Source organism: Opisthorchis viverrini (genome assembly GCF_000715545.1).
Source record: "Opisthorchis viverrini unplaced genomic scaffold opera_v5_205, whole genome shotgun sequence".
NCBI classification, from domain to species: Eukaryota; Metazoa; Platyhelminthes; class Trematoda; order Opisthorchiida; family Opisthorchiidae; genus Opisthorchis; species Opisthorchis viverrini.
In genome coordinates, this window is record NW_008751865.1 from 287,810 (window position 1) to 301,963 (window position 14,154).

At 47.2% G+C, this 14,154-nt stretch overlaps 1 protein-coding gene across 1 annotated transcript in view; it reads left to right on the forward strand.

The window, feature by feature from the left end:
• The window catches only part of T265_08239 (hypothetical protein), a gene marked incomplete at both ends in the record, with an annotated part of 114,875 nt that overhangs the window by 59,618 nt on the left and 41,103 nt on the right, over positions 1-14,154 (forward strand). Inside the window, 5 exons of the mRNA XM_009173986.1 lie at positions 450-582; positions 7,425-7,545; positions 7,650-7,754; positions 10,012-10,119; positions 11,571-11,610. Coding sequence (XP_009172250.1) covers positions 450-582; positions 7,425-7,545; positions 7,650-7,754; positions 10,012-10,119; positions 11,571-11,610 — 507 coding nt within the window. The remainder of the gene's footprint in view (positions 1-449; positions 583-7,424; positions 7,546-7,649; positions 7,755-10,011; positions 10,120-11,570; positions 11,611-14,154) is intronic.

The window sequence follows — 14,154 nt, forward strand, 5'->3', positions numbered from 1 at the left end:
CTTTTCCAATTTTTGATCAACTCACTCTCTTCCATCTTCCGGACATCTATGCACTGTCTTGACGATTGTGCTGTGTACTACACCTTAGGCCTCATACACACACACTCACACACAGACACGCTTGTCATGTTACTATCGTGTGTGGCTCCACATTTAACCCGGTGGCTGTCAGATCTGATGAATATTATAACCTTTGAGGTCATTGAAATTTTCACCGCATCTATCCACCATTGTACGCCAATATCGATTTGATCCACCAGTATTATATAGTGTGTTGTACAAGGTAGTTGTTGTATGGTATCGATCCACCACTGTATGTGATAGTTTGTGGCCATTGGCTGCTGACGATTTCCAAACTCACACGATACCTACCTACCATATACATGACGGTCACCTACAGTCTTCACATTGACACTGTGGTGTGTACTTGTCCCCCCCCGGGTTTGCAGATCTTTAGCACCTATTCCACTTCGGAGTACGACCGACGGAACGACGAAGTCGACCCTTTGGCTGCTTCGGCCGAATACGAATTGGAGAAGCATTTGGAGGAGATGGACTTGTTCAATGTGGATTTACAGAAAAGTAAGTAGTAGCAAGCGCCAGTCTGTGTGGGCAGGTTATTTGTGGCTGTTGGTCTTGTGGCCCAGATGTTCTCCTCTTCCTGTGTTTTCTCACTCCACTCCCGTGGTATGGAAGTGTTCTTGATCAGGGCACGGTGTTTCACTGAGAAGTGAATTGTCCTAACTGATTTATCCAGGGGACCGTTACGTACTCACTCTCTTCTTCAGGCTGTAAGCTTCTTTTAACACTTGGGCGAATCGTCGCGTTCACTGAGGACCGGTTAGTACGGCATTCGTTTGGCGAAAATCCAAGGACTCGTGAATTCCAGTAATTGATCTAGATGGATGTTTTGGATGGATCATGTGTCCCATAATCCACATAGCTCAGGATAGCTCGGTGGGCAAGGAGCGAACTTACTGACCGGCAGGTCAGTTCAGCATCTGGACTTCTCCTGTCTAGACTTGGGCAACCTAGCAATATCTCGATCGTCAGGTGTCCTCCGAATAGTATGGCAGCTATACACCGAGGAGATGTCGCTGTTGAACGATCTATTTTTCGTAGCTTCCACAGTTTCATTCATCGATGATTCGGGGAGGTGGGGTAGGTAGCTGAGCATTGGAGCTGGAAGTCATCATCATCGACAGCATGACATCAATGTTCAACACCGATGCTTCACTGCCGTACAACCATGATTTATTTCAAAGCCTTATTGTCAAGAGATGAGTAAAGGTGGACGGGGAAGGGACTTAGTGCTAGCTTACCACAATCATTCCGAGGTGCCTACACCTCCAAACACTCACTCAGGCGATCTGGACAGAAACTGACAACAAGAACGCCACTGACATCGGTAGGCAGCCATATCTTGTAATGTCTCCAACCAGGCACAGTGAGGATCACGCGGTCCCCATCCTGGAAGGCGAGTAGCACCGACAGCACCCAAGCGTTTCGTGATCTCCTTCATACTCCTCTGCCAAGTCAAGGACTGGCCACCTCTCTGTTTACGCCACTCTGAATTGGGCGTGGAAAACAGCACTCTCTTCGGCATGCGCTGGAAGCTGATACAGCGACGTTTGCTTGTGTGGTGGGACTGGGTTCGGGAAGGACATCGGGGTGAGTTTGTATTCAGAGATGCCTTTTGTGCCGCGTTACCAAGACAGCATTTCACTGTTAGTTCCACGTTCGAGCTGTGTGACGGATGTTTGAACCAGTTCTTGTTTGCTCATTACTGTCGCTTTTCCACTTAGTGAAGACGTCAGAAACGCCAACAAATTGGTTCTATTCTGAATCATCGCCCACGAAAAATAGTACTCCGAGTGGTCCGTGCAGAGAGGCGAACAGCTTGACTGAGTACTATAAGGGGATGTTTGAATCGCTTCTCTCGATTGAGACTTGCTTTTACTCGGTTACTGGCGTCGTTGGAGGTGACTGAGAATCGCCAACTATTTGACCTCCCACCTGGCATTAGTTGTCAGGTGATCTCGTGCTAACCCGAGATAACTAGGACACATCTCTATTGGCTAAGTGATCCAACTGAAATGGGGTTTCAGTTGAGCATTCGTCCTGTAATCTTTACCAGTCTATGCTTTTTGATGCCTTCTTAATGCCATGAACCCAAGTCTGGATAGCTGCTTGATAGTTTGATGCGCCTGGCCACACCAGATAGCCAATGAACGTGCGAATCAGCTGATCAATTGAACACGGACGAGTACAGGCGTGTCATGTGCAGCCAAAAACGGGCTGTTTTTAAGGCTCACGTGGAACGTTCTAGGCGGGCTAAAAACCGATACTAAAAATAGAACTCATCTGTCAATGGCGAGTGAAGAACAACCAATTAAATCTGCCTCAACGAAAACAGTTATTCCACTAATAGTCATCAGTTACGCTCGGAGCTGGTTCTCCTAATAATGCTAAAGAGCTGGGTAGTACAGCTGTTTCATCCTTGTTGGGGATCGTCAGCAGTGCGTATCTCACAAAACACCAATAGAGAGTTTCAAATCCCGGCCAGTAGTTGAACACTAAGCCTTCCGGTCAAGAGCGGCTTCAATCGCGGAAACCACCTGACATGATCACGTGTTGACTTGCTCCTCGAGTGACAGCTTCTCAGATTGAAGATTCACTCGTCGTGCGAGATGGCGTATTGGTTAACAGTGCGAATTTACTGACCGGAAGATTCGTGGTTCGAGCCCGACCTCTGCATCTTGACTTCTACTGTCTAGGCTTGGCAGTATCCCAGACCCCGTGCTTCGTTTGGGTGACATGGCAGTTAGGTGGCGAATTGGTGCTACAGTCGTACGATTTCAATTATTTCGTCGTCTGAATTCCTCTCCCTTGTGAGCTACTTTTTGTTGTTGATAGTTTTAGGATCGGCAAACGGGTTTCACGCAAATATTCCGATCCGGGGGGCTGGACTCGAGTTTCGCTCTTATTAGAAACCATTCGTGGAGCACATTCCCTAGCAGTACTGCCGAAAAGAAGAAGGCTTTGGCTGCGGAGTTATTTATCAGAAAATGCCGACTGACCAGTTACAGACTATTGGGCAGGGAAGCAAAACTCTCATCTGCATCTAGTTTATAAAAACTGAATATCCATTCTCTCTTTGAACGCGTCTTTTTGAAGTTTTCTGGATATTCATTGACGGTTGATCAAATCCAACAAAATGCTACAAAGCGACAGATCCGCAACAGATCTCTGTTTTCAAGAGACCCAAAGCGAATTTACAAGAAGAAAACATACTACTCGTATGCCTCTCCCATCAGTAGTATCACGGTTACACTGGTACTTAAACCCGGCACTTCTGACACTCGCTGGACCTAATTTTTTTCGCGTATAAGCCTGTCTCCATGCATGGTCCCTTTATCCTGCTTTCCAAAGAGGTATTTTTCAACGGATGCTAACACAATGCTCTGCGCAGACTTTTCCATCGAAAGTTCCATATTTTTGCGATTTATTGCGTTTTTTGTTCATATGCTCAGGTCGATTACACTTGTCTGGTTTATTAAGGCCACTCTCCATAGTCTGGATAAATTGGGGACTTCTAGTATCGATCGCCAGTTTATCTGATTAGCAGTGTCCATCTCGAGGTATTTGGGATAGCTTGCTATTCATGATGTGCTGAATCTGTGTACTTTTCTAAACAGCTGGAAACTTTCTGGATCATTTCCAAAACCAAACTTTTATTCGAATTGGATTAAACGGTTTCCGTGGTTTCAAAGCTGCGTCGCTACTACCCGTCCTGTCGTACGCAGATCTTTTAATCTCCGTAGGTACGCTTTGTTAGGATTTCGAAGCATGCGATCGATGATTTCAGATGTCTTTAGACTTAGACATGTGTGTCTCAGAACTGTGATTGATATGTGATGTTATCGTCAAAATTAGCTGTCTCTTCGATATTCCAGGACAGAGGTCCATAAACTGTGCATAGCAAGTCACGACCTTGAAAAAGCTGAGCACTTATCACAAGGGCGCCTAGGCGCTAACGAGTCGTTTAGGGATGGTGAGACCGACCAACCTTTCACTGAATGGTCTCCCTTAGGCCTGATGGGACGGTTCACAGAACTAACTTATTCTTTCAGTCCCAGTTGCTGAGTAACTGCCTGGGGACACCTCAGCACGCATGTCATGACTTCCTTTCTATCGTTGTTTTGTTCTTTCAATCTTCCCCTCCTCATGGTGGCAATTATGTCAAATCAGTTTTTGTGTTCCATGGCAGGGAAGCATTAGTACGATTGCTTTTGGTCAATTAATCATTAATCGTTATGCCATTTCGGTTCATGACTACCGTGCATCTCGGACTGAGATCCTGCCAGGTTGCTCAAGCCCAAACAGGGGTCGGATTCGAACCGTTGACCGGTCTGTGGTTTCCCACCATCTCGGCTGTTGATGAATTGGACAGATGCTGTTTCCTGAAAAAAAAAATAACCGATGCACCTTACCGATTGATTGATCGTCGGCTGTTGATTGGACAGATGCTGTTTCCTGAAAAAAAAAAACAACCGATGCACCTTACCGATTGATTGATCGAAGCTATTCCTAACGCACGCTTGTAAAGGGCCTGCTGTTATCCTCCCAAATGTTCGATTGTGGAGGCTGATCCTATACCAGCCTACACACTGTTCTGTTGGTATGTTGCACTTTTTTGCCTGGCCCAAGTAACAGTTTCGTGTCAGAGGAACGTCGCCCACATAATCATAGGCGGACATTCGAAGTGAAAGACCGTACGGTGTAGCCCAACTTGTTCGACTGGTGGTTCGGACGGACTTGGTATCGATGTCATTGAACGGCATGAGCGAGGGGCTTTCTTGTAGTCCCAGCTGTCCGAAGTGTACCGACTCTTGTGGATCGATCTTCGTTCTTTCTGCTGTAACATCTCTTCGGTACCTGGCTGCGTGCCAGTCGAAGCAATTCCGAGGGCCAAGATATTCCCAGGTTGCCCAGGCACAGACAGGAGCAGTCGAGATGCCCGGAGTTGGTTTCGCCGAGGTTAACAGCTTCACGTTCCAACTACTGATCCATCTCGAGAGACCGCGTCCCTGGGGAATCGGAAACAGCATTGTTCACCAGACGTGGCCCGAATAACCGTTCTTGAACATTCCGTGGCAGTATTTTAGAAGATCCAGCTGCGCCGCACACACTTTCATTTCATTCAAGCACCAGAAAATTTCCAAACTATTATTTTTGGAAATTCCAAATCTCTAGAAGCTTTACTCACATTGAAGCTAGTCACTTGTTCTGAGGTCACCGGGACTGATGCCGTCGGCTGTTAAAAAGCACCAGTGTTCCGACAAACACTTTTGGTGCTTGTTCGGAGTGACTTCAGTCGCACAAGTCCTTCTAGAGTCTTCGCCGTGTTGACACCTCTTTTTTACTGTGTGTATAGGGGAAGTAACGTGCTCGACATAGCTCAATGTTTAACGCGGGTCCATGGTCCGAACCCCGCTTCTGCCTCTTGACTGCTTCTGTGTAGGCATGGATAACGTGGAATCATCTTCACCTTCGTGCTTCCTTCGGGTGGCATAACAGCTACGCACTGAAGCGGTATTACAGGTAAACTTCACTCTCTGGAATTGTCCCCTCTGGGCGAGGTCACGTAATGTTTTATCAGTGAGATACGAAAAGTGGTTACCAACGAAATCTGTTGGGGCGGTACCTGTAGTCTCTTTTTTGGGTCAGACCACAATGACTGGAGACCCTGATGTATGCGGTCTATTCGCATATGCAGTTCCCCTATTGTGTTCGGGCTGATTTTTATCAAACGCAACGCTAACAGGACTTGTCAGAACTCATACACTGTCCTGATTGGATCTGCACTTTGCTATCTGAAAGTATCACCTCCATGGCACGTTTTTTTGCTTCAATCCATTGCTCGGTAAACAGAACGGTTGTAGGTGGAGTCCTTATACGAATTGCTCGGGGTTTGTAACTTGTGGTCATGGTGACACCTTGGGTTGGTTGGCTATGTTATATCAGTGAAAGGAAAAAGGTCTTCGCTGCGGAGTTATTTATTAGAAAATGCCAACTAAACAGTTACAGACTATTGAACAGAGAAGCGAAACGCTCATATGAATCTTATTTACAAAAGCTGAATATGCATCTTCCCTTTGAACTCGTCTTCCCGAACTTTCCTGGATATTCATTGACCGTTGATCAAATCCAAGCAAATGCTACAAAGCGACTCCACAAATTCCGCAACAGATCTCTGTTTTCGAGAGACGCAGAGCGAATTTACAGGAGGAAAACATACTACTCGCATGCCTTCCTAATCAGTAGTATCATAGTTACATCAGTAGAATCGCTTACACCCTCATACTCCTAAGATCTCAAGACGGCTCGGGGATTAGGGCGCAAACTTACTGACAGGAAGGCCCGTGTGTCGAACCCAACCTCGGCATCCCGACTGCTCCTGTCTAGGTTTGGACAACCAGACAGCGCCTCAGCCTTCGCGCTTCCATCGGATTGCATGACAGGTAGGCACCGGAAGAATGTCACAGCTGAACGACTATTATTTTTTGTACCCAAAGAAACCGTTGTGAAGGTCAGTTGCACTGAAACAGGAACGGTGTTCGCAATAAATGCCTATGTCGGTTGGTTTTCTTTCCATGCTGTGGGCATTCGCCTTGGTGTCAAGCACGTTTTGACGTGGGCGGGAATAGGGAATCAGTCTTAACACGAGCGCATCGCATGGTTCCAACACAATCGCACACTTGTTCTCCATTTCTATGAGTGAGTCTCCGCAGCAAAATCGGGTTTCGCAAACAGTTCTATCCCAGAGGGTGACGAGCATGTTGTTGTGTGATTGGTCTATCTATTGATTACAACTATTGACAACGCCAGTAAGGCCAGGATCACCAAGTTGACCTCGGCACCAGTCCAGAGCATTCGGAAAGACTGCAGTCCTTAACCCCCTCCTATGCGAGTAGTATCACAGTTTTGAACCATATCTCAGTCGGTGCGGAACCAACTGAGTAATGAGGATACTGTATGCACTGCGGCCATGTTTGGAAGTAATTAAGACCGTGTCGCGTAGGGCAGTCGCGGACGATGGTAATATTCGCCTCTAATCGATATTGGTCTTCTAGATCTCCCTTTGAATACTGGTCCGGGTGGCCGTGAGGACCGAGACTGGGTTTAGAAAGGTTTTACACCAAGGTTTGGACGCCGGCTTCTTCACTCATCTCGCTGTGGTCACCTTCGACCCCCTCTCCTTGTATCTACTGATCAATGTGATGCGCTGGTGGTTTATTCCGCTCGAGGAAGCCGCGCACAGCTGTTTAAGTGCTATCCCTCGGGTACGTCCACTTAACCCCCCCCCCACACACACACAATCTGCACTGTGAACTCATTTCATATTGCCTCTCGTTTTACAGGTGCCCAGGGTCTTGGAATCAGTATCCTAGGTTTGGGTGTGGACAACGTCGGTGGAGAACAGAAGTTGGGCATCTTTATCAAAGCACTCACACCTGGAGGTGCAGCTGAAGCCAACGGGAAGTAAGTTGATGCGAAGTCTCCTGGTTGTTGTTTTTCTGTGTGGCCTTTCTTCTCGATATCTTCCGCATCCATTGATTTTTTGTCTCCCTCCATCTGCCCTACAGAATCATGGTCTACGATCAGATTGTCGAAGTTGATGGCATCAGTCTGGTTGGGGTGTCGCAACAATTTGCCGCTCAGACACTTCGGAGCACGAAGGACGTTGTACAGTACGTTTCGAGCATTCGCTTCCACTCAGTATTCGATATGGTTTCACCTGTACAGTTGTACTGTTGGTTTTCTTTAACTTTCTTGCGTATTTAGATGGGTCTGTGTGACACAGACATCGCTGAGGGTGACCGATCGCTTGATTTCTTGTAACCAATCAGATGAATGAAACGTTAGCCCTCAAACATAGATCGTCATCATCATCAGCTGTAAAAACCATGTATTTGCCGTACAGTGATTATAGCTGCCTCAGTTTCGTTTGCCGACGATTTGGGGAGGTGGGGTAGGTAGCTGCGAATTGGAGGTGATAGCTGATGTAATTGATGGGTTAATCCAGGGTCGTCAGTGGAACTTCTCTTTGGGGAGATCGGCAACACCTTGGATGTATGAGAGCCACTGAATTCCCGACTGGGCCATGCCTGACAATGTCCCGTCTCGGAGTCCCCATCCAGGGAGACGGCAATGACCACCGCAGCTGCGTTCGCTTCTAATGGCTTTCATACATAGTTGCTAACTCGTTGTTTGACCTTCTCACTGTGCGTTTCCACTCTTGGCCTGGTTGTGCGAAAAACGCACTTTGAAGAAGCCGGTCGATTGACTTGCGAAGCACGTGACCAAACCAGTGCAATCTACGGAGGATGATCCGCTCATCTATCTTGGGCGAGTTAGATCTTTCAAAAACCATTCGACGTACTCCAGTGTTCCCACCAAACTCGAGCTATGCTATGAGGACATGGTTGGTCAAACATTGAAAGCTTTTTGACGTCCTCGTTCGAGATTTTTATGGTTTGAAAATACTTACTGGGAATCATCGACAATCCGCGCCTATCGAAACGGTTTCGAAGCGAACCTTAGACCTCCCGGTTACTAACTGGAGCACTAAACTTTCCAACCTCGAGCGGCTCATCAACATCGTGACTAGAGCTCACTTACACAGGATGCAACACCACTCATCCTCCAATCACGGAAGGTCTCCCACGTCGTCACACTTCTCAGATGCAAATATCACTGATCTTTTGTGGTTTTTCTCCATCAGATAGGAAATTCGATAATTTCCAATCGATATTTTGTGAGACCAATCTACTCTGAAAAGCCGAGAAGCGCTATCCTTATTGGGGATCGTCAGCAACGCGCACCTCAGCCAGTCTCGACCGCTCTGCTGCTGGTGTAGCGGTGATGCTACTGATGAGGGAGGCATGCGAGTAGTATGGTTTCTTCTTGTAAATTCGCTTAGCGTGGCTTGAAAAGGGAGATCTATTGCGGAATTTGTAAAGTCGCTTTGTAGCATTTGCTTGGATTTGAGCAACAGTCAATGAACATCCAGGAAAGTTTAGAAAGACTCGTTCAAGAGAAGACGTATGTTCAGTTTTTGTAAATAAGATGCAAATGAGAGTTTTGCTTCCCTGTCCACTAGTCTGTAACTGGTCAGTCGGCATTTACCATTAAATAACTCCGTAGCGAAGGCCTTCTTCCTTTCACTGGTTGTTTGTTCACCAAGCCGGTCATCCATGAGAGCGGCTGATGGGTACTATGATTCACTCGCCCTTTGGTTGGATCTGTCGCGGATTCATATTACGTGGTCACGTGTTGATTGACTCCTTGAGCGACAACATCTCAGGTGGAAAACGCATGCGGCTTGTAAGAGTGACTCTTTCCTCAACAGATCATTTTTAGTGGCTTGGTTGTTAGGGGATTTTAAGATTGTAACTGAGGTTTCACCTATTTCACCGCATCCTAGTAACCATGGTATTTAAATAATCTTGTCAAGGTTGCTCTTACTTTGCCTTCCAGCATGGACTGCCTTGTTGAGACCACATTTTTCATTGGTAAACAAAGTCACGAATTTTTCAGGACAGTGATTAATAGCCAAGCGAAAGGTGCCATCGGGATCTCGACATCCGATCAACCAATCGTAAAGCCTTGTCCGAGAGAGTTTCTCTGATATCATTTGGTCTGATTTCAGTTCTTCTGTGGCAATGTACACTACTTTTCATCTAATTATTCAAGCACTTCTCCATCTATACTTATTCCCTTCCTGTGGACAAAAATGGGGTTGCTTCGTGTTTTCTCGCTTCCCACCGCCGTGAATGTTACCCACCACTCTTAGTCTAATGGTTGTCATGAATGCCTCATTTGATTGTTGACGAAGCTGTCGGACTAGCAGGCGTTGCACTGTCCCCTTTGTTTAACACTTGAATCGTTTGCGAGATCCTCTCTGTCGTCCTCGAACCGTCCAATCTCCTTGCTCCCCTCCCTCAGTTTTGTGCTTGCACGAGAAAAAGATCCGGCAAACAGTCGAATTGCCCAACTTTTGGCAGAACAGGAACAGGACGAAGTGGAACGTGCACCGAACCCCGTCGAACGCAGGTACGCCGGGTTCCAAGTTTTCAATCAGTGATTTACAGTTGTGATTAGTATCAATCGATTTCTTGTTTATTTCCAAAAGTGTCGGTCGGGCTTTTCGCCTTAGAGCGGGAACTCTAAGAGATCACACATGTGTATGGTCGACCAAGGGTGTGCGTTCGAACAGCATCCTCGTATACACTCATAGCAGAAGGCTTCGTGCGAAGCGAGTCTTTCGGCTTCTTCTGATGGGTGTTGTCTTTCCGGGTTGGTCTTTTGTTTGAGAGGGGAGATTACTGCAGCTCCTTCTTGTATGCAGGGGACTTCAACTATTCGCCCGGAATCTAAGTGTTACATGACCTCGTCAAGGCAACTGGCCATTTTTTTGTCGTTGCACCTTCCATCGTAGCTTTTCGTACTCGGTCACAAGCATTGATTGGTTACGTAGCTTCTGTAACTGAATATCGCCTTGAGGAAACATGACAGTGTGATTACTTTTTTCAGCCCACTTGACTACTTATTTAGGTAACCGGGCTATTTTTCCTCAGCCAAGGGGCGAGATGTACCAAGTGGTTAGAGCGTGAATTTACTGACCGGAAGGTCTGGGGTTCGAACCCGACCTCTGCCTCTCAACTTCCCCTCTGTGTAGGCTTGGGCGAGGTGGCAGTATCCCAGCTAGGCACTGAAAGGGTGCTACACCTGAACAATCCGACATGCTGCTTTCTCCGGGCCACCGCGGTTTTTGATGCTGATTGGTCTTCTGACTGAAGTATCTACGACTAATAAACTGTTTTCAGTTTCCCTAAGGCCACTCAACGTCGTGGCTCGTGACCTAGACGTGTTAACGAGATGATCCCATCAGGCAATGAACTGACTTACCTCACAACCGGCCATTTGTCTGTACCGTGTCACATTTCAACCAGCTGGCAACCCCCCGGTCATTTGCACTCTCGAATCGATTTATTCCCTTGACACACCGAGTGTTGTTCTGCCATGAAAGGTCTCTCCAGACTCTCTCTCCCAGATCGTACAGGGCAAAGGGGCATGACAAACGAATCGTATTTTGTTTTTTACTCATTTCCTAGGGATACTCGATAAATCTCGGCTTTTCCATTGTTGCTGTCCAGTTTTTGGCAGTGCCTACCTTGAGTTCTACGACACCTAAAAAGTGCCACTGTTGAACGAGGATGCGGCAAACTGTGCTTCGATCTCAAACAGCGTTCGCTGGCAGGTCTACGGTTTTCTATTAGAGCCACGTTTCGGTCAAACATATATTTACAAGCATGGGTTAGCAAAAGTATCCCAGTCATGGGGTCTTCAACCGCCTTGGCACGAATACATCTCCCCAACCTCGAATAATAGATGGGTGATACATTTCAGAATTTCTGTTTTGCCACTTTGCTTATTCTCTAGTCTGATTTCATGTTTTGCGCCGAGCTTCTAATCCTTACTGTCGCCTTTCCGTTTTTTTGTAGCCCCGATCAAAGAGAAGAACCAAAAGTTCAAGAGGAGAGAGTGAGTTGAATGTTGATAGCTGTTGATTCATCTCACTTAATCTTTTGTTGAGGCAAATCACCTGGAGTTCCGCCAATTCACACTCAATACATTTATGCTACTTTTTTTTAAATCGGATTGCGTTTGAAGCATAAACCTCACGAGGTTAAAATTGGTTCCAATCTTAGAACGAATCTTAGATTCGTTCCTTCAGCTGTCGCACCCTTTCGGTGCCTAGCTGCCATGCCACTCGAAGGTTGTACGACAGCTGGGATACTGCCAGGTTGCCCAAGCCTAGACAGAGGTAGTCGAGAGGCATAGGTCAGGTTCGAACCACGGATCTGGTGGTCAGTAAATTCTCGCTCTAACCACTTGGGCCATCTCGCCCGTCGCGCGAATTTACTGACCGAAAGGTTCGTGGTTCGAACCCGACCTCTGCCTCTCGACTTCCCCTGTCTAGGTAACCTGGCAGTATCCCAGCTCTCGTGCCTCTGTGTGGCATGGCAGCTTTACACCGAAAGGGTGCTACAGCTGAACAGTACGACAACTGAAGTAGCTACGACTAGTAAACTGCAGTTTCTCTGAGGTCATTCAACACCGGGGATGGCGATGATATATCCGGAGATACTTTAGACTATCCGCCGGGAGAGTTCGCATGCCACCGCGAGGCTAAAGCACAGCCCGTGGTGTATGCGGGCCTTGAGACGCAGCAATATGCCACGTGGACGCCGTAAATAGTACATATTGGCAAGCTTGATTCGTTTGTTCTCTACTACTCACACGTGATCAATGAATGCCGTTTATCGACCACACTGCCATGACAAGCAAGTGGAAGGTATCGGCGGCGTTTGGGATGAGTTAAACCGTTTGTGTTACTTTGATAACTGTGTAGGCAATCAAGTTGAAGGGGCGCATAACCTGTCGCTCCTCGAGAAATGCCCTCTCACTTTTTAAGATTCCCATTAGCCAGTTAACAGGAAGCTGTTTAAAGACGATTGCATCAGAGGTTGTCCGGTTTCTAGCAGTTAGGCGGTTTCTCTTGTTTAGTTTTGACTCGGTAGGGATCGAGTTTTCGCCCGCAAACCTCGGCGAGTCGACATGTTGGCTGTCACCTCAAACTTCTTCGATCCCGTGTATCTTTGTTGAAGTAGCTATTGCTAGCAGCTTTCTAGTCTACGGTGGTAGGCCAGCCGATGCTGTGGGCTCTTTCACCCGTATCGAACCTACCGCGTAAGACATTTGCACCAAATTTCGTACAATTCGATTCTATGAAAGCAAATGACTGACGGGAACCCTGGGAATACGTCTACCTGATGTGACCCAAGAAGGCCCAAAGTGGTCGCAGGAGGGATTTCAGCAACCTTATGAGTAGTCTTTTTTTAAACATTGACCCTCCCCCAGTTGGAAATTACAACCAGCCCCCCTCCGTTTGCTAGAGTTGACATTCTAACTGTTCTAATTCACGTGATTTTGTGATGATTATCACAACGTTGTGTGTCTGGGCTATTTTTAACTACTCCATCTTCAAAGACGACCGTCGGTAGTTTTGTGTCTGGTTTCACCAAATTGTCCAACTCAGACAGACGCACTGATTGTCTTCATCCGGTCAGTGGTTTGGGTTGGACAAACTTGGCTTACTCATCGACGCAGTGTCAGTCTCTGTTTGGATACTGAGAGGTGTGGGTGCTCTGAGACCAAGATACGGATGTGACACTCGCATGCAGTCGTGTGATTCACCTTTCGCGTCGTGTACGGTCGCACTGCAGCAGACAATTGGTGCNATTGGTGCGAGATCTGTTGCAAGGCGCATATATTTCCGTTTCTCGTCTCCATGTTCTCTGCTAATCCAACTCCCTGCGCACCAGTGACTCGAACATGGCCGAATTTGTTTGAATCTGGTGGGATCGCTGGAACCAACGAATTGGGAACGAGGTGATCAGGGGGAGGGGGGGTAAATCAGACGGTACTTTACTCAAACACTGTAACCTTAGATGCCTGGGCCAAGTGTTACGTGTGCCGATTTAGGTTGTCCGATGCGGAGTAGCGGAAACCAAGAAGTCAACAGAATGTAACATTGTAGAAGGAAATGAAAGATATTGTGAAAAAAAGTTTGAGGGGCGCCTAACCGATGAGGCTTTCATACTGCCAGTTTCTATCGTGGTTTTCCGACTGAGTTGCAGGAATCTGGGGTTATCTGATGTAGGCCAGCCCCAGGTCCTCTTCTCTGTCTCTTTTCTTTTATAAGTGTATTTGTATGTGTGCAGTTCATGATTGTACGTGGGCTAGGTTACTGTCAGGAAGCCCACACCTAGACAGGAGGACGATTAGGGTCCTCAACCAAACCTTTGGTTCAAAAGCCTAGCGTCAAGGCAGCGGTGTTTGGCGGGAAATTCAAGTGCATTACCCTTTCCGCGGGACAAGTCGCCACATGTTCCAACCCCCAACCAGGCGACTGTGTTCGTCAGACCTCTAGACATTGACCAACATGGTATGAGAGACTCTGTGAGTGTCGCGGGGGCACCCCACCCCAGTATAGCTCACTGGGTCGATGAGGTGCGCAAACCG